The sequence below is a fragment of the Salmo trutta genome, chromosome 10, assembly GCF_901001165.1.
Source record: "Salmo trutta chromosome 10, fSalTru1.1, whole genome shotgun sequence".
Taxonomy (NCBI): domain Eukaryota; kingdom Metazoa; phylum Chordata; class Actinopteri; order Salmoniformes; family Salmonidae; genus Salmo; species Salmo trutta.
This window is the reverse complement of record NC_042966.1, coordinates 32,907,347-32,927,650: the sequence shown is the minus strand read 5'-3', so window position 1 is coordinate 32,927,650 and position 20,304 is coordinate 32,907,347. Positions and strand designations below refer to the sequence as shown.

Genomic DNA, 20,304 nt, shown 5'->3' with positions numbered 1-20,304 from the left:
AGGCCAGAGACAGAAAGGGGTAGAAACTATGGGCAATATAATTGTGTCAGCTAGGCTGGATACTGTACGAGAACTGTGGCTAACTTGTTATCTTTCTTCTCCAATCCGGAGGACAGAAAACAAGCTTTTTATTTTCTAGGCCTTTTTACATTCAATTCAGCTCTGTCAACAGAGCTCGGTGCTTATTATGGGATGCATTTGGTTACGACTTTTTAGATATAATGTAAATGATATGGTAGAGAAAGACTCCACTGAACAGTTCATAACATGAACAATCATATTTGTCTTGGTGAAATGTATTTTATGACATAAGGAAGTGACATTTCATCACTAAAGCACATTTTCACACCCAGGGCAGAATGGGTGGACGCCCTACAGCGTGTGATTTAACAGTGTGTTCTGTGTCCTTTCAGAGACCTTAGTAACAACAAGATCAACTCTCTCACCATCTCTTCATTCTCCAACATGAGTCAGCTCACCACACTGTAAGCACTGATCAGTTTACCTGTATACCTGTCCACCTGTCCACCTGTCCACCTGTCTACCTGTCCACCTGTCCACCTGTCCACCTGTCCACTATGAGTGGTTTGCACACAACAAAACAACTCTTTAGTTTTCCAGGAAGTTGAATACCAGGAGGGTTATATGTTAAGGTGTTCTGCCTGTTTCTTACTCATTCTAGGATGTGTTATAACAGGAGGGTTATATGTTAAGGTGTTCTGCCTGTTTCTTACTCATTCTAGGATGTGTTATAACAGGAGGGTTATATGTTAAGGTGTTCTGCCTGTTTCTTACTCATTCTAGGATGTGTTATAACAGGAGGGTTATATGTTAAGGTGTTCTGCCTGTTTCTTACTCATTCCAGGATCCTGAGTTATAACTCTCTGCGCTGCATCCCCAGTCTGGCCTTTGGTGGACTGCGCTCCCTTCGACTACTGTGAGCACATTCTCCTATCTCTGGTCTGGTCTGGTCTGGTCTGGTCTGGTCTGGTCTGGTCTGGTGTGTGTGTGTGTGTGTGTGTGTGTGTGTTGGAGTAGAGAGAAGATGTTGATAATCATATAAGGACTCCAGAGAAGCTGATCTGGACTCAGTAAACAGCTTTCTCTAACAGACTCCCTGTCTCCTCCCCTCTTCTAGCTCTCTCTCTCTGAGACATTGCTACTGGCCAACTGCCCACTGTAAAATCTATAGCGTATGAAGGTTAGAATGGATACATTAAGGGGTGTCCAGTCAGTAGGGGCTATAGCGTATGAAGGTTAGAATGGATACATTAAGGGTTGTCCAGTCAGTAGGGGCTATAGCGTATGAAGGTTAGAATGGATGCATTAAGGGGTGTCCAGTCAGTAGGGGCTGTAACGTATGAAGGTTAGAATGGATACTTTAAGGGGTGTCCAGTCAGTAGGGGCTGTAACATATGAAGGTTAGAATGGATACATTAAGGGGTGTCCAGTCAGTAGGGGCTGTAGCGTATGAAGGTTAGAATGGATACTTTAAGGGGTGTCCAGTCAGTAGGGGCTGTAACGTATGAACGTTAGAATGGATGCATTAAGGGGTGTCCAGTCAGTAGGGGCTATAGCGTATGAAGGTTAGAATGGATACTTTAAGGGGTGTTCAGTTAGTATGGGCTGTAACATATGAAGGTTAGAATGGATACATTATATGGTTGTAGGATACAGAGAAAGCCAGGGGTTAGTAGTGAACAGGAAGGCATAGTATTAGTTTGGCCGGTAGCCAAGCAGGGCCAGGAGTCCAATGGTTTTAGAAGTAAGTATCTGGTGTTCAGCCAATGACACAGAGACTGTTGGTAATGGCCTGACAGATTAGGACTGCCATATTATTTTACTGCCATTAAAGCCCTGTGTTTACTGCCATTAAGCCCTGTGTGTGTGTGTGTGTGTGTGTGTGTGTGTGTGTGTGTGTGTGTGTGTGTGTGTGTGTGTGTGTGTGTGTGTGCCAGCATGTGCGTGTGTGTGTATGTATCGGTAAGCCCAGTGGCTCATCACCCAATCACCTCGATGAAAGACGAGGAAGGAAGCAGCTCTGCTCTCTGACAGACCCCCCCCCCCCCCCACAACAGACAGTAGAGCTCAAACTCCCCCTTCACACACTCAAAGACCCCCCCACACCCCCACAACAGACAGTAGAGCTCAAACTCCCCCTTCCCACACTCAAAGACCCCCCTCCTCTATACTCACCGTCTCCTTTAGCTCACAGAGCCCTACCAGCCTGTCTGGGAATCACAGCCTAGGTACTCTGCTCAGTGCTCAGTTCAGTAACTTAACACTAGCCACTCTGGATTCCACTGCAGCCCTGTGTTTGTCTCTTCCAGCCAGCCCTGAGCCCCAGATAACAGACATAGAGCCAACCTTTCCCCTGCCCAGACCTGCTGCAGAGAGACAGACAGACATTTAACAGACAGACAGTAAAACTGCAGCAGTCACTAGAGAGACAACTGTGGCAAGCTGATTCAGAGGGAAGCTCTCTCCATGCCCTCCTCTTCCCCTGTAGATCTCAGGGCCACTGCAACTAAGTGCAACATAAGGACCCGGCATTGTCTGACTACAGAAACATATGAACAGATCTAGTGGATATGCTTCAGTGAGATCGAAACGATAGACTTTATAAAACATTTTATCCAACATTTAGGACATTGGAACAGAACGGTGGAGCCGATCTAGCTGAGGTATTTCTGTGTTCACCTCCCACTCTGTCTGTCATCTCTAAGGTCTCTCCATGGCAACGATATCTCCGAGCTTCCTGACGGCATCTTCAGTGATGTGGCCTCTCTGTCTCACCTGTGAGTACACACACGCACACTCGCACGCACGGACACACACACAGGAGCTTGCTCAATAAACACAAACAGACACACCTGGGTACCAGTAATACCAATCCACACATGAATACACTTTTCACACACGCAAAGAAGTAAACACAAGCAGCTATTCCTCAGACACATAAACATCTTGTCTGTTGTCCTTCCTTTACTGTACCACCCACTTTCTGAAGTCTAGCCACTCACACAGAGGTGGTCTGGTTTGCTAGTGTGTGTGCCAGGGGGATGGTGGCTAACACTAGCCCCGTCTGTACAGCTGTTTGGTGGGCTTCACAGCCACCCAACTCCCCTAGTCAGTCACAGAGCTGTGGTTAATGTTACACACAGACCCCTCCACTGTCTCATCTCCCTGTGACATCTCCAAAACACACACCATGTAGCTTTACTAACATTCCTTGCGGTCTGTGGGCTGTGAAGGGAGTGTGTGTGTGTGTGTGTGTGTGTGTGTGTGTGTGTGTGTGTGTGTGTGTGTGTGTGTGTGTGTGTGTGTGTGTGTGTGTGTGTGTGTGTGTGTGTGTGTGTGTGTGTGTGTGTGTGTGTGTGTGTGTGTGTGTTTGTACGTGACTTTGGGAGGTTGAAGTAGGGCTTTACTCCCAGTGGGGTCCAGGTTGTCTGTCATGTCAAAGCCATCGTCTGTAAATCAATAGGCCTATCCATCTCAGGAGAACAGAGGGCAAGGGAGGGAGAGAGAGGGGGAGGAGAGAGGGATGGAGAATGAGAGAGAGTTGTGAGAGAAGAGGAAATGGGAGAAGAGAGTGCAGTGAAGAGAAGGAGAGAGCAATGTAAGGGGTGTATAAGGGAGAATAAGAAGAAGAAAGAGGGAATACAGAGGAAGGAGGAGAGAGGTCTAGAGGCGTGTCTTAAGAAGAGAGGAGAGATATTACAGGGAGGTAAAGAACATGAATATAAAAGACGGTACTGGGGGATGAGGTAGAGAGTAAAATAAGTTAGTGGGGGATGAGGTACAGAGAAAGATCTAGAGAAGTTAGTGGGGGATGAGAGAAAGAGAAAGATCTAGAGAAGTTAGTGGGGGATGAGATAAAGAGAAAGAGAAGTTAGTGGGGGATGAGAGAAAGAGAAGTTAGTGGGGGATGAGATAAAGAGAAAGAGAAGTTAGTGGGGGATGAGAGAAAGAGAAGTTAGTGGGGGATGAGATAAAGAGAAAGAGAAGTTAGTGGGGGATGAGAGAAAGAGAAGTTAGTGGGGGATGAGATAAAGAGAAAGAGAAGTTAGTGGGGGATGAGATAAAGAGAAAGAGAAGTTAGTGGGGGATGAGAGAAAGAGAAGTTAGTGGGGGATGAGATAAAGAGAAAGAGAAGTTAGTGGGGGATGAGATAAAGAGAAAGAGAAGTTAGTGGGGGATGAAAGAAAGAGAAGTTAGTGGGGGATGAGAGAAAGAGAAGTTAGTGGGGGATGAGAGAAAGAGAAAGAGAAGTTAGTGGGGGATGAGAGAAAGAGAAGTTAGTGGGGGATGAGATAAAGAGAAAGAGAAGTTAGTGGGGGATGAAAGAAAGAGAAGTTAGTGGGGGATGAGAGAAAGAGAAGTTAGTGGGGGATGAGAGAAAGAGAAAGAGAAGTTAGTGGGGGATGAGAGAAAGAGAAGTTAGTGGGGGATGAGATAAAGAGAAAGAGAAGTTAGTGGGGGATGAGAGAAAGAGAAGTTAGTGGGGGATGAGATAAAGAGAAAGAGAAGTTAGTGGGGGATGAGAGAAAGAGAAAGAGAAGTTAGTGGGGGATGAGAGAAAGAGAAGTTAGTGGGGGATGAGATAAAGAGAAAGAGAAGTTAGTGGGGGATGAGAGAAAGAGAAAGAGAAGTTAGTGGGGGATGAGAGAAAGAGAAGTTAGTGGGGGATGAGAGAAAGAGAAGTTAGTGGGGGATGAGAGAAAGAGAAAGAGAAGTTAGTGGGGGATGAGAGAAAGAGAAGTTAGTGGGGGATGAGAGAAAGAGAAAGAGAAGTTAGTGGGGGATGAGATCTAGAGAAGTTGGGGGGGTGCTTCTCTTTGGAAATCATTGATCCACAGTCAAATGGCTTTCATGTTAGCAGATGACAGCTATTGGACTGACCTGAAACATGAGCCTGTTAATCTGAGTAATGGAACAGTTGTGTGTGTGTGTGTGTGCGTGTGACTGTTTGATTGTGCATAACTGTGCCTACATCGATTCATGCAGGAACAATGTCAAATTCTGATTGAGGGCAGCGTTTTTAAACCCCCAGTTGGTCAAATAAGTTATCCAACAGTCATTTTATTAGAGATATTTTTCATCAAATTAACTTTTCAAGGAGGTAAAGCTTGCTGGTCCTTTTTTAGAAAGGGAATACTAGGGGAAATGTTCTGTCCAGCATCCCATTGACAGCATAAATAGCCAAAATATGTAACTGACCCATCCTTAACACTAACCTTAACCAAACCCCTAACCTTAACAATAACCCTTCCCTTAACCTAATTTTAAATATTAGTCCCCTTTCTGGAAGTATTGTACTGTAACAGTTGAGTGAAGCTCTGTGTTATCTGAAGGACGGGAGAGACACCTGCTGGTCAAATAGAGAAGTGCATCTAGTGAACGTCAGCCCTCATGCGTCTCTGAAAATGCATCCTTCTTTCTGCCACGATTAATTGATTGATGGATTGATTCCTCAAGGTGATTGGTGCCAAAATCTGACTGACCTTAACCTGTCCCCCAGTGGTGTAAAGCACTTAAGTAAAAATACTTTAAAGTACTACTTAAATAGTTTTGGGGGGGTATCTGTACTTTAATATTCACTTTTACTTTTACTCCACTACATTCCTTATCAAGAGAACATCCCTGGTAATCCCTACTGCCTCTTATCTGGCGGACTCACTAAACACACATTTCATTTGTAAATTATGTCTGAGTGTTGGAGTGTGCCCCTGGCTATCCGTAAAAAAAGGAAAAACGATTTAAAATTATTTATACTTTAACTTTAACTTGTTTCATGAGCTGAAATAAAAGATCCCAGAAATATTCCATATGCACAAAAAGCTTATTTCTCTGTAATTTTGTGCACAAATATTGGTTTACATCCCTGTTAGTGAGCATTTTATCCTTTGTCAAGATAATCCATCCACCTGACAGGTGTGGCATATCAAGAAGCTAATTAAACAGCATTATCATTACACAGGTGCACCTTGTGCTGGGGACAATTAAAGGCCACTCTAAAATGTGCAGTTTTGTCTCACATCACAATTCTACAGATGTCTCAAGCATTGAGGGAGCGTGCAATTGGCATGCTGACTGCAGGAATGTCGACCAGAGCTGTTGCCAGATAATTTAATGTCGGAGGAGCATTTATTTCTGTAATAAAGCCCTTTTGTGGGGAAAAACTAATTCTGATTGTCTGGGCCTGGTTCTATAGTGCAAAATCTTAGAAATTGCTGCATGTTGCGTTTATATTTTTGTTCAGTAAAAAACCAAATACTTTTGTACTTTATTCAAGTAGTATGTTACCCGGGCGACTTTCACTTTTACTTGATTAATTTTCTTTTAAGGTATCTTTACTTTGACTCATGTATGACAAAATATATATTTTTTTATAACAAACGACAGTTTTCCACAACTGCCTGTCCCTGACCCTTAACCTCTGACCCTTCACCTCAGAGCTATTGGTGCCAACCCCCTGTACTGTGACTGCCGTCTGCTCTGGCTGTCTGACTGGGTGAAGACGGGCTACAAGGAGCCAGGCATCGCCCGATGTGCCGGACCTACGGGCATGGAGGGCAAGCTGCTGCTCACCACCCCTGCCAAGAAGTTTGAGTGCCACGGTGGGTTAATTCATTTAGTTTAATCCCCTGAGTCAATACTTTAATTACAGCTTTGAGTCAACTTGGGTATGTCTGTATCAGCTTTGCGCATCTGGTTTTCGGGAACTTTGTCCCATTCTTCCAAGCTCTGTTAAGTTAGATGGGGACCTGGGGTGAACAGCAATCTTTCCACAGATTTTCAATGGGATTCAAGTCTGGGCCACTCAAAGACTTTCACATTCTTGTTCTGAAGCCCTACCAGCGTTGCTTTGGTTGTATACTGGGGAGTCATTGTCCTGTTAGAGCGCAAATCTTCACCTCAATCTACGATCGTTTGCACTCTGAAGCAGGATCTCATCAAGGATGTGCCTGTATTTGGCTCCATTCATTGTTCCCTCTATCCTTACCAGTCTCCCAGTCCTTGCCGCTGAAAAGCATCCCCATAGCATGATGCTGCCACCATCATGCTTCACGATAGGGATGGTGTTAGATGGGTGTTGAACTGTACCTGTTTTTTCAATTTCCCAATGATGGAGACCACTGTGCTCTTGGAAACTTTCAACACTCTAGAGCATTTTTTATACCCTTCCCCAGATATATGCCTGATCACAATTCTATCTCAGAGAGTGTCATAGCAAAGGGCTGTGAATAGTTATGTAAATTAGATTTTTCTGTATTTCAATTTCAATACATTTGCACAAATTTCTAAAAACATGTTTTCACTTTGTCATTATGTGGTATTGTGTGTAGATGTGTGAGAATTTAAAAATTGCAATCCATGTTGAATTCATGCTGTATATGTGGAATAAGTCAAGGGATATGAATACTTTCTGAAGGCACTGTATATGTAAAATGTGGTGTACTGCAGGGCAGCTCTCTTGGCCCTCTACTCTTTTCTATTTTTACCAATGACCTGCCACTGGCATTAAACAATGTCCTATGTGTATATGTATGCTGATGATTCAAACCTATACGTGTCAGCAACCACAGCTAGTAAAAATCACTGCAACCCTAAACAGAGTTGCAGTCAGTTTTAGAATGGGTGGCTAGTAATAAAATGAACATAGCCCTGAACATCTCAGAAACTAAGAATTGTATTTAGTACAAATCATTCCCTAAATTCTAGACTTCAGCTTAATCTGATAATGAATAATATGTCTGTTGAGCAAGTTGAGGAGACTAAATGACTTGGTGTTACCTTGGATTGTAAACTGTCATGGTCAAAACATATTTATTCAATGGCTGTGAAGATGGGGAGAGATCTGTCCGTGATACAGAGATGCTCTGCTTTTATGACACCACACTCTACAAATCAAGTCGTTCAGGCTGTAGTTTAATCTTATCTTGATTGTTGCCCAGTCAGATAGTCAGGTGCTGCTAGGAAGGACATAGAAGAACTTCAGCTGGCCCAGAACAGAGCCCCACGTCTTGCTCTTCACCGTAATCAGAGGACTAACATCAATACTATGCAGGCCAGTCTCTCTTGGCTAAAAGTAAAATCCCCAAATCCAGAACAAATTCAAGAAAGCGTACGGTATTATATAGAGCCATGATTGCATGGAACTCCGTTCCATCTCATATTGCTCAAGTGAACTGCAAACCTGGTTAAAAAAAACAGATAAATCAACACCTCTCCCCTATTTGACCTAGATATTGTTTGTCTGTATTGATATGTAGGATATGTTTGCCATTTTACATTGATGTAGTACTGTCCTTGAGTTGTTCTTGTCTATTAACGTTCTGTATTGTCATGTTTCATGTTTTGTGTGAACCCCAGGAAGAGTAACTGCTGCTTTTACAACAGCTAATGGGGATCCTAATAAAATACCAATAGTTAAAAACCAAATGAACAAGAAAGATAGGCGTCATCTAAAATGATCAAGTGTGTGTGTGTGTGTGTGTGTGTGTGTGTGTGTGTGTGTGTGTGTGTGTGTGTGTGTGTGTGTGTGTGTGTGTGTGTTAGGTGAGGTGGACAGCATCGTCCTGGCTAAGTGTAACCCGTGCCTGTCCAGCCCGTGTGTCAACCAAGGGATCTGTCACAGTGATCTGGTAGAGATCTACAGGTGTAGCTGTCCTCCTGAATTCAAGGTGAGATCTCACATTAACCATTTACCTGCAGTGTTCTTCTTGCCATGTCGTGCATGCTTTTGGTCCAGTCCAGCTCTAACACATACTTAGGCTAAAATTAGGTTTTGATTCAATCCGTATCGGTGAAGTGATTGAAATTTAAAGGCAATGTTCCCGCGTTCGCGGGGAGACTGCATTCACGGTAAACGCTGCATATGTCGGCTCAATCGTAAATTGCCTTTAAATGTCAAGCGCACTATAGCTCTGAACTTCGGCGATATAGATTGAATCGAGTCCTTACTAGTCTTTGTGGCTGTTGAGTTTGTGACAAGACCTCTCCACTTCTGACATTATAAAGCCTGTTGTTCAGCTTGTGCAGGCTTTTCTTCCAGCCCAGCTTTAGCTCACCTGATTCCATTAATGAAAATGCATTCATTTGAAATTCAGTCATGAGTTAATGAGTGTAATCAATTTGTTCACAGACACTGTAGCTCTCCAGGAACAGGGTGGACTGGTGACCACTGAACTTTTCTTTGTGTCTGCAGGGTAGAAACTGTGAGACGTCTCTGAACGCGTGTGTCAGTAACCCCTGTGTCAACGGGGGCACCTGCCAACTCGATGAGGAGGAGGAGGCAGCATACAGCTGTGCCTGTCCCCTTGGCTTTGACGGTCCTACCTGCCTGACCAACATAGATGACTGTGAAGATAATGACTGTGGAAACGGAGCTGCCTGTATAGATGGAATCAACCACTATACCTGCCTCTGTCCACTGTACTACACAGGTAACACACATTACACTATAGACCAGCCTTCTCTCTATTGCTGTTGAGTTGACCTATTCGGATTCAATTTTTCATCCATCAATGTAATCTCTCCCTCTCTCCCTCCCTCTCCAGGGGAGGTGTGTGAGGAGATGGAGGATGTGTGTGCTCCAGGTGTCAGTCCGTGTCAACACCAGTCTACCTGTCTCATCACCTCTACTGGGCCCCAGTGAGTACACCATATCAACGTGTGGGAGACTTAAAGATTTGCCTTGTCACCCATACCTAATGCCCTGGCTCAAGCTCACACACGTCTGTGTGTGTTGCAGGTGTGTGTGTTCTCCGGGCTACGTCGGTGATGACTGCAGTGTGGACTACGATGACTGTGAGGAGAATCGCTGTCAGAACAGAGCTCAGTGTGTCGACCAACTCAACGGATACTCCTGCTCCTGCCTCGACGGCTACAGGTGAGGCACACGCACACACACACAAACCTTACAACTCACACACAAACCTTACAACTCACACACAAACCTTACAACTCACACACAAACCTTAGAACTCACACACAAACCTTACAACTCACACACAAACCTTAGAACTCACACACAAACCTTAGAACTCACACACAAACCTTAGAACACACACAAACCTTAGAACTCACACACAAACCTTAGAACTCACACACAAACCTTAGAACTCACACACAAACCTTAGAACTCACACACAAACCTTAGAACTCACACACAAACCTTAGAACTCACACACAAACCTTAGAACTCACACACAAACCTTAGAACTCACACACAAACCTTAGAACTCATACACAACTTAGAACAATATCAAGCCATCTTTGCTACTTCTTCTTCAGCAATGAAGATTCTAAAGTCTCTGAATCTATCATTTTGACTAACTCACCCTTATCGCTCTCTCTCTCTGTCTGTCTCTCCTCTGTCTCGCTCTCTCTCTCTCTCTGTCTGTCTCTCCTCTCTCTCTCTCTCTCTCTGTCTGTCTCTCCTCTGTCTCGCTCTCTCTCTCTCTCTGTCTGTCTCTCCTCTGTCTCGTTCTCTCTCTCTCTCTCTCTCTCTCTCTGTCTCTCCTCTGTCTCGCTCTCTCTCTCTCTCTGTCTGTCTCTCCTCTGTCTCGCTCTCTCTCTGTCTGTCTCTCCTCTGTCTCGCTCTCTCTCTCTCTGTCTGTCTCTCTTCTGTCTCGCTCTCTCTCTCTCTCTCTGTCTGTCTCTCCTCTGTCTCGCTCTCTCTCTCTGTCTCTCTCTCTGTCTCTCAACCCCCCCTCCCTCATCCTCCCATAGTGGTCAGTTGTGTGAGGTGCCCCCCTCCCCGCATTCTCTGTGTGACCTGGCAGACTGCCAGAACGGTGCCCCGTGTGTGGAGCGGGCAGGCCGGGCACTGTGCCAGTGTCTCCCTGGGTTCGGAGGGCCTCGCTGTGAGAAGCTGGTCAGCGTTAACTTTGTAGACAGAGACTCCTACCTGCTGCTCTCTGACCTCAAGAACTGGCCCCAGGCTAACATCACACTGCAGGTATCTAACATCTCACTACAGGTACTGTAACACACACACACACAGCTTATACACTGCAGGTACTGAATGAACAATTCAACAGGCATGTGCTTGAGATCATGCATGTACAGTAACTTGGATTTTTGTATTGTGACAGTGATGTCAAAGGGAAATGTGCATACCTTTCATTCTATTGTGATATGTCCCCCCAGGTATCGACAGCGGAGGAGAACGGTATCCTGCTGTATAATGGAGACAATGATCACATCGCTGTAGAGATGTATCAAGGTCACGTTAAGGTCAGCTACGACCCTGGCAGCCAGCCTGGACATGCTATCTACAGGTAAACACACACATGCGCAAACACACACACACACACACACACACACACACACACACACACACACACACGTAATCACACAGACTACACACACACACATACACAGACAAACAAACAAACACATAAGCACAACAGCAACATTGTCTCTTTCTTCCACTCTCTCCTGGTTATTTCTCCCTCCCTCCCTCTCTCTCTCTCTGTCTGCAGTACTGAGACAATCAACGACGGTCAGTTCCACACGGTGGAGCTGGTGACCTTTGACCAGATGGTGAACCTGTCCATCGACGGGGGTCTCCCCACCACCATGGATAGCCAGAGGGGGGTCCGGCCCCTCAACGGGGAGGCTCCGCTATACGTGGGGGGTAGGGGCCCTCTCCAGAACACACCCACTTCCTCCTCCTCTGCTGCAGGCACTACAACTACTACACTACTGTCAATGTCACCCCCCACTGCAACCCAACCCACCCCAACCCCACCCCCACCCTCACCCCCACCCCCATCCCAAAACCCCAACTACCGCAAGCGAGCCCAACCTGACCCAATCCTGCAACCTACCCAACTCCAAACCTCAATTCACCCAGTCCATCCCCCATAACCACTGTGTTTGTTAGAGCACGTCCAGCATACAAACAGCACACACACATTTATGAACACACATAAAAGAAAACACACTGATAAAGCTACATACTCCTGCCTACAATATAAACCCCATACACACGTATACAAACACTCAGCAACACTGCAAAACTGGTGTCTAATATAGAGCACAACATTACACCCTTGGCCATATGAGCGTCACCTCTCAAAGCCCAGTGTTCAGAATACATACAGTATTCCTACCATATAATACATACTGTATAGTCTTCTATTTCTGTGATTCCTACTATTTCCAGTTTTCATTCATCCTTATTAAACACATTGCTATAGATCTCTATCTCTGTCCTACCAGACACAGTCTTCACTCTGGATATGTGAGGTGGTATATTGGCATGGCTTATGATTTCCTTGTTTCTTTTTTAAACTTTTTAAAAAATATATATTTTATCAGATAGTCAGATAGTCAGATAAGAACACATTCTTAATTACAATAACGGCCTAGGAACAGTGGGCAGAAATACAGATTTTTACCTTGCCAGCTCAGGTATTCGATCTAGCAACCTTTCGGTTACTGGCCCAATGCTCTAAACACTAGGCTACCTGCCGCCCCGAACTTGTGAGTAATGCTCTGTAACCCAACAAGCCATTCTTGATATTAAAGCGTTGAGTGTTGAAATAGAACTGATCTGATATCAGACATGGCTGTGTGTCCAGAGTTTGTGATGTTATGTTTTGGTGCTGCGATGTACTGTTGTGTATTGTACTGTACTGTTACGTATATTTGTGACTGTTGGACACTGTATGAAAGAGTATGCTACACATCACCCAATACCTCTTCTCCTTTTCACTGTCCTCTGTTTCAAAGATGCTGTTTCGGAATTAAATTAGTGTCAAATCACTGTATTATATCAGAGAGACTGTTGAATAAAAAAATAGTCAAATGTTAATTATTTTATTGAATTCTTTGATCAAATTTTTATTCAAAAGATTGGACCCGGCTCCATACTTTCCCTCCCTACTGGCTCAGTAGCATATTTATTCATTCTGGACCAACATGTCCTATAAATCAGATGTTGACGTTAGTGAAAGTGTTGGAAGATTCGGCCCTTAGTTCTCCTAACTTCTCGTAAAGAAGTAGTATTTTGGCTCACACTTCTATCAGATGGCTGCAGTATATTCACTTGCACATGGCTCTTTGAAAAAGACTCTTCCTCTTCCTTCATTACCTCCATATCAGTTCTGTGTTAGCTGTTTCTCTGCTTCCCCTGCTCACCACTCCCATACAACTCTAACCAACATCTCCCTTCTTCCTCCTCTATCTCCTTCCCCTCTGTCTCTCAGGTATGCCTGTGGACGTCCACTCGGCAGCCTTCCGTCTGTGGCAGATCCAGAATGGCTCCAGTTTCCACGGCTGCATCCAGAACCTGTATATCAACAACGAGCTGCAGGACTTCACTAAGACCCAGATGAAGCCGGGCGTGGTGCCAGGCTGTGAGCCCTGTAGGAAGATCTACTGCCTGCATGGTATCTGCCAGCCAGACGGGGCACAGGGACCAGTCTGCCACTGCCAGCCAGGCTGGAGCGGACCACACTGTGACCAGCCTGCCGCCAACCCATGCCAGGGCAGCAAGTAGGAACAGACCATGATGATAATGCACTACATTATGATGATAATCCACTACATTTCACTTGGTTTTCATCAAGTCTCAAACTGCAATTCATATGAACAGTTTGAGACAAATCATTACATGCAGTACCACTCAAAAGGTTGGACACATTACATTTACATTTTAGTCATTTAGCAGACACTCTTATCCAGAGCGACTTACAGTAGTGAATGCATACATTTCATAATTTTTTTTATTTTTTGTACTGGCCTCCCCGTGGGAGTCGAACCCACAACCCTGGCGTTGCACACACCATGCTGGCGTTGCGAACACCATGCTCTACCAACTGAGCCACATCTACACATTCAAGGGTTTTTCTTTATTTTCACTATTTTATACATTGTAGAATAATAGTGAAGACATCAAAACTATGAAATAACACATATGGAATTATGTAGCAATCAAAAAAAGAGTTAAACAAATCAAAATATATTTTGGTAGCCATCCTTTGCCTTGATGACAGCTTGCACACTCTTGGCATTCTCTCAACCAGCTGCAAGCCAGGCCTAATCGCCCAGCATCAGTGCCTGAACTCACTAATGCTCTGAATGGAAGCAAGTCCCCTCAGCAATGTTACAACATCTAGTGGAAAGCCTTCCCAGAAGAGTGGAGGCTGTTATAGCTGCAAAGGGGGACCAACTCAATATTACACCCATGATTTTGTTCGACCAGCAGGTGTCCACATAATTTTGGTCATGTAGTGAATATTGATTGATTAATTTATATTCCCTCTTCCTAGGTGTGTGCATGGGAAGTGTATTCCCCTTGACCTGCAGTCGTACCGCTGTGAGTGTGTGGAGGGTTACCGTGGTGCCCTGTGTAACCAGCAGGGGGAGCTGCTTAACCCCTGCCGCAGCCACAACTGTAAACATGGACGCTGCCAGATGTCTGATTCAAGAGACGCCTACTGTCACTGTGAGGCCGGATACAGCGGAGAGCTGTGTGACGCAGGTAGGAGATACACACATACACACACTTATTACTACTGTGGATACATCAGAGAGCTCTGTGACGCAGGTAGGAGATACACACACATACACACACTTATTACTACTGTGGATACATCGGAGAGCTCTGTGACGCAGGTAGGAGACACACACTTATTACTACTGTGGATACATCGGAGAGCTCTGTGACGCAGGTAGGAGACACACACACACTTATTACTACTGTGGAAACACAGAGAACTCTGTGATGCAGATGGGAGAGAGAGTGAGCTTATCTTTCTCGTTGTCAGTGTCTATCTTTCCTCCCCTACAGAGTCAGTGTCTCTATCTTTCCTCCCCTACAGAGTCAGAGTGTCTCCATCTTTCCTCCCCTACAGAGTCAGAGTGTCTCCATCTTTCCTCCCCTACAGAGTCAGAGTGTCTCCATCTTTCCTCCCCTACAGAGTCAGAGTGTCTCTATCTTTCCTCCCCTACAGAGTCAGAGTGTCTCTATCTTTCCTCCCCTACAGAGTCAGAGTGTCTCCATCTTTCCTCCCCTACAGAGTCAGAGTGTCTCCATCTTTCCTCCCCTACAGAGTCAGAGTGTCTCCATCTTTCCTCCCCTACAGAGTCAGTGTCTCTATCTTTCCTCCCCTACAGAGTCAGAGTGTCTCCATCTTTCCTCCCCTACAGAGTCAGAGTGTCTCCATCTTTCCTCCCCTACAGAGTCAGAGTGTCTCTATCTTTCCTCCCCTACAGAGTCAGTGTCTATCTTTCCTCCCCTACAGAGTCAGAGTGTCTCTATCTTTCCTCCCCTACAGAGTCAGTGTCTCCATCTTTCCTCCCCTACAGAGTCAGAGTGTCTCCATCTTTCCTCCCCTACAGAGTCAGTGTCTCCATCTTTCCTCCCCTACAGAGTCAGAGTGTCTCTATCTTTCCTCCCCTACAGAGTCAGAGTGTCTATCTTTCCTCCCCTACAGAGTCAGAGTGTCTCCATCTTTCCTCCCCTACAGAGTCAGAGTGTCTCTATCTTTCCTCCCCTACAGAGTCAGAGTGTCTCTATCTTTCCTCCCCTACAGAGTCAGAGTGTCTCCATCTTTCCTCCCCTACAGAATCAGTGTGTCGAGGGGAGCCTGTGAGGGACTTCTACCAGGTGCAGCGTGGATACACCATCTGCCAGACCACACGCATGGTCTCCTGGGTAGAGTGCTCCGGTGCCTGCGACACGGGTGCCTGCTGCGCCAGCCAGCGAATGAAACGTCGGAAATACACCTTCGAGTGCAGTGATGGAAGATCATTCAGCGAGGAAGTGGAGAAGACCATCAAGTGTGGCTGCGTGGGCTGTATGTAGCACGCTTCACACAAACCTGCTATCGTCGCTGCCGCCGAATGCACCACAGAGAGAGAACCGGAGAGGAAGAAGAAATAAGAGAAATAGTATAAAGAAATATATATAAAAACCTCTATGTATTATGGACAACAATCTTTATAAAATAGGACATTACCTCCTCTTTCTTTGGGTGTGTGACGTACAGAAACACAGAGGAAACACAACAACAACCAAACCATTGTATCTGCAACATTGTTTGGAAGGGTTCTAAAGATGTCAAAGGTGTTGCATTCAGAGCAAGGACTCAACCAACCCCTCATACACACATGGTCTAAACCTTCAGCCTCTTGGCCATCCATCCATTAGGTTCCAGATAGCCTAAGCACCATCTCTCATCTTTTCTTCTTGATGGCAGTGTGTGTAATGTAGCGTCTGGCCTGGTCAGGGTGGCAGGAGGGAAGAGGTACAGAGATATTGAAAGAGGGAGGAGACTGTGGTTGGGCTGTAGTTGAGTTTGGTTTGGCAAGGGCTGGAGCTGAGCTGGAGCTGAGCTGGAGCTGAGCAGAAGCTGGGCAGGGCTGGTATAAGCTTGCCTGGGCTGAGTTGAGCCAAATAAGGTCAGGCTTAGCTGGGCTGGGCCGGATTGCAGTTGAGCTGTGCTGGGCTGAGCAGAGCTAGGTCGGGCTATAGCTGGTCTAGTCCAAAGTTTATTAGACTCCTGGAGTCTTTAGAACAAGATATGTCCATTATTTTCCTTATTTATAACACTACTGTACTGAATACCAGCATGGAGAATCAGTGCCCTTCACAGTGCACACACATACACGCACCCACACAGTAGAGAATGGCCTTGTCTGAGCAGAAGGAAACACACACATTTTCTGTCTGAGCAGAAAGGTCATTTCATTAGAATCAATACACATTGTGATGCAGGTAGACTCTCCATTTCCCTACTGTAGGCTATAAGTTATAACTAAATCTGGAGCAGGCAGTGCCTGTTGGAGACCCATATCCCAGCATGCATTGCCTCAGGATGATTTGCATAAGCCCTCCCCCCTTTGAGCAGGATGATGATTTGCATAAGCCCTCCCCCCTTTGAGCAGGAGGATGATTAGGCCCCTCAATGCCTTCAGTATTAAACGTGTGCAAACTGTTGCATGTGAGGAGAAGTTTGCAAATGGATATGTAGAGCTTTTTATTATCATGATGTATATTATTACAGAACAAAGGTGCAGAATATAATTTTTTGTTTTGTTATGTCTAATTTCAATGATTTGTTTTGCATTATATTTTGTTTTCTGATGTAACCTAACTCCATTAGCCCTCTCTTTATACAGTAATGCCTAACAGATTCTAATATATATATATTTGTATTTCATTTTGGTATAGTATTTTTATATGTTAAAGAGTAAATCTGTGTTTTCTGGAAGCTTCCAGTGGAACGGGCAGGATGGCATTTGATTGGTTCCATAGCCGTTTTCATTTGTTTATTTCACGTGCTCAAACAAGCAAGTTTGTAATTGTCCAAAACAAGGTAGCGAATGGTTGGCCTTGTTCTATAGGAGGCAGTATTTATGTAAAAACACGTTTAATATTGTATATGTTGTCTTCCATGTGAATATGACATCTAATTCATTTAAAAGTCTCTCTGCTGTTTTGTTTTATTTATTTTATCTTAAGACTTTTTCCTGTAGAGTATAAAAGGCATAATAATTGTTGTAGAAAAAAAGGAATTCAAAGTTACAATAAAAACTAGTGTAACAAAAAAGAAAATCTGTAAGGTATTTGTGACATCACTTAATAGCCATTTAAGACAGTGTTTGTACCCTCTGGCTCAGACACATTCCTCATTGTCTATTGGGCCCGAGTGGGTGGAGTTAAAATACAAATGAGAGAGATGCCCCTCCTGCTCTGAAATAGATTTCTCCTGTATTTACCATACTCTGAAATATAGTGAAAGGGTTTTGATCGTCATGTTGATTTTGTTGAAGGGTTCGGTTGAATTTCTGTCATTTTAAATTGGGGACATTTTCTGTCGTAGATAGAAGTAATTATAAGATTCAAGTGAAACAGTCACAGTTGACAAACTTATCTGCTGTAGGAAGCTTACTTATTGTGGATGTGCATGAAGATGGAGACCTACAGGACTGTGGAGCAGGATGGAGACCTACAGTACTGTGGAGCAGGATGGAGACCTACAGTACTGTGGAGCAGGATGGAGACCTACAGGACTGTGGAGCAGGATGGAGACCTACAGGACTGTGGAGCAGGATGGAGACCTACAGGACTGTGGAGCAGGATGGAGACCTACAGGACTGTGGAGCAGGATAGAGACCTACAGGACTGTGGAGCAGGATAGAGACCTACAGTACTGTGGAGCAGGATGGAGACCTACAGGACTGTGGAGCAGGATGGAGACCTACAGTACTGTGGAGCAGAACGAAGACCTACAGTACTGTGGAGCAGGATGGAGACCTACAGTACTGTGGAGCAGGACGGAGACCTACAGTACTGTGGAGCAGGATGGAGACCTACAGTACTGTGGAGCAGGACGAAGACCTACAGTACTGTGGAGCAGGATGGAGACCTACAGTACTGTGAAGCAGGATGGAGACCTACAGTACTGTGGAGCAGGATGGAGACCTACAGTACTGTGGAGCAGGATGGAGACCTACAGTACTGTGGAGCAGGATGGAGACCTACAGTACTGTGGAGCAGGATGGAGACCTACAGGACTGTGGAGCAGGATGGAGACCTACAGTACTGTGGAGCAGGATGGTGACCTACAGTACTGTGGAGCAGGATGGAGACCTACAGGACTGTGGAGCAGGATGGAGACCTACAGGACTGTGGAGCAGGATGGTGACCTACAGTACTGTGGAGCAGGATGGAGACCTACAGTACTGTGGAGCAGGATGGAGACCTACAGTACTGTGGAGCAGGATGGAGACCTACAGTACTGTGGAGCAGGATAGAGACCTACAGTACTGTGGAGCAGGATGGAGACCTACAGGACTGTGGAGCAGGATGGTGACCTACAGTACTGTGGAGCAGGATGGAGACCTACAGTACTGTGGAGCAGGATAGAGACCTACAGTACTGTGGAGTAGGATGAAGTTGAACCTATACACTGACTGAGATTTGGGGGGGATTACGGTCAAACTTTGGGATTGGAAGGCTGATCCTAGATCTGTGCTTAAGAGCAACTTCTACCCAGAGCATCCTGTTACAGTGGACTCCATGTTTGCTACCATGTTAACCTTGGTCTAGATTCAATCAGATCAAGTGCTCACCGGCGATAGCCGAAACCGGCATAGCTGATGTTCTGACGGTGTCGGAGGTGTAACTGCGTTGGAGCATTGTCATGAAGCCACACCCGTCCCACTCATGTTAGAAGTTCAGAACGAGAAAGTGTAGGCTTTATAGAAATAATTGAAAATCATTCAACTAAGTTAGAATTTCTCTCAGCCTAATTGAGGTGTAGATTACATATCACATTCCAATGTTCGAACTTGTAAACAAGGCTGCATGGGATTTCTCTTAATGCGACTCCGTGCAGCCAATAGAGCCCTACAGTGGAGGTGTCATAATACCCATAAAACCTAGTGGTCAAACAGGGAAATGGTTCCAATCGTTTTTCGCATAGGGAATTTTCAAAGCACTTAAAATAAGGGCTGTGTTTGGTGTAGGCATACAGTACCATGGCGCGACATATATATACCCATGTTCATCTCTCTAGGACAAGGTGACTTTTATCAATATATTAGTCTCTATTTACTCTCAAGATCAAAATGCTAATTAGCATCAAAGTAGACATCATGCAAGACTACGAATCCCTGCAAGCTCCTGCACGTAATCTCTGGTTGACACCTTTACTAACAGGCATTGTGTCAATTTAAAACTTGCACAAGACAGTTCACAGAATTCTAATTTTAAAGAAATGTAGCCCATTCATTAATTACTAAATTTAGCTAACATTAGACAGTAAATCCAGAGATCCTTACCTTTGCCTCGACTTGGCAGTCTCATCCAGATCATGGCATTTGTCGTTCCTTATGATAGCCACATTAGCATTTCATTTTTTGTGTGGGGGGGGGGGGGTAAATACAGCTGAATATATTGATAAAAGTCACCATGTCCTACAGAGATGTACAGGGAAAGTTTACACAAAACACAGCCCTTATTTGAAGTGTTTCTAAACTCCCCTATGGGAAAAATGAATGGTTGGAAAACGATTGGAACCACTTCCTTGTTTGACCGCTAGGTTTTATGGGTATTAAGACTCATACTGTGGTACTCTATGACAATGCCCACTTTAGGTATAACGCCGGGAGCTGCTTGTGGATTTGACAGCTCTAACGCAATTCCACCTCCGACACCACCAAAACAACCGTTCTTCGGATGTCAGCTAAAGCAGATTTGATTGAATAGAGCCCTTAGTCTTGTATACCCCTGAGGTTTTCCTAAGGTGTCCACATTGTATGATATTGATGTAGTGT

The 20,304-nt window shown here is 44.9% G+C and overlaps 1 protein-coding gene across 1 annotated transcript in view; it reads left to right on the top strand.

The window, feature by feature from the left end:
* Nucleotides 1-17,534, top strand: part of LOC115200881 (slit homolog 1 protein-like) — a 90,896-nt gene extending 73,362 nt beyond the window's left edge. Inside the window, exons 20-33 of the mRNA XM_029763996.1 lie at nt 414-485; nt 866-937; nt 2,727-2,798; nt 6,457-6,620; nt 8,563-8,687; nt 9,212-9,449; nt 9,564-9,657; nt 9,758-9,895; nt 10,738-10,987; nt 11,158-11,288; nt 11,493-11,647; nt 13,224-13,512; nt 14,289-14,500; nt 15,588-17,534. Coding sequence (XP_029619856.1) covers nt 414-485; nt 866-937; nt 2,727-2,798; nt 6,457-6,620; nt 8,563-8,687; nt 9,212-9,449; nt 9,564-9,657; nt 9,758-9,895; nt 10,738-10,987; nt 11,158-11,288; nt 11,493-11,647; nt 13,224-13,512; nt 14,289-14,500; nt 15,588-15,826 — 2,251 coding nt within the window. The 3' untranslated portion in view covers nt 15,827-17,534. The remainder of the gene's footprint in view (nt 1-413; nt 486-865; nt 938-2,726; nt 2,799-6,456; nt 6,621-8,562; nt 8,688-9,211; nt 9,450-9,563; nt 9,658-9,757; nt 9,896-10,737; nt 10,988-11,157; nt 11,289-11,492; nt 11,648-13,223; nt 13,513-14,288; nt 14,501-15,587) is intronic.
* The last annotated feature ends 2,770 nt before the right edge of the window (nt 17,535-20,304 follow it).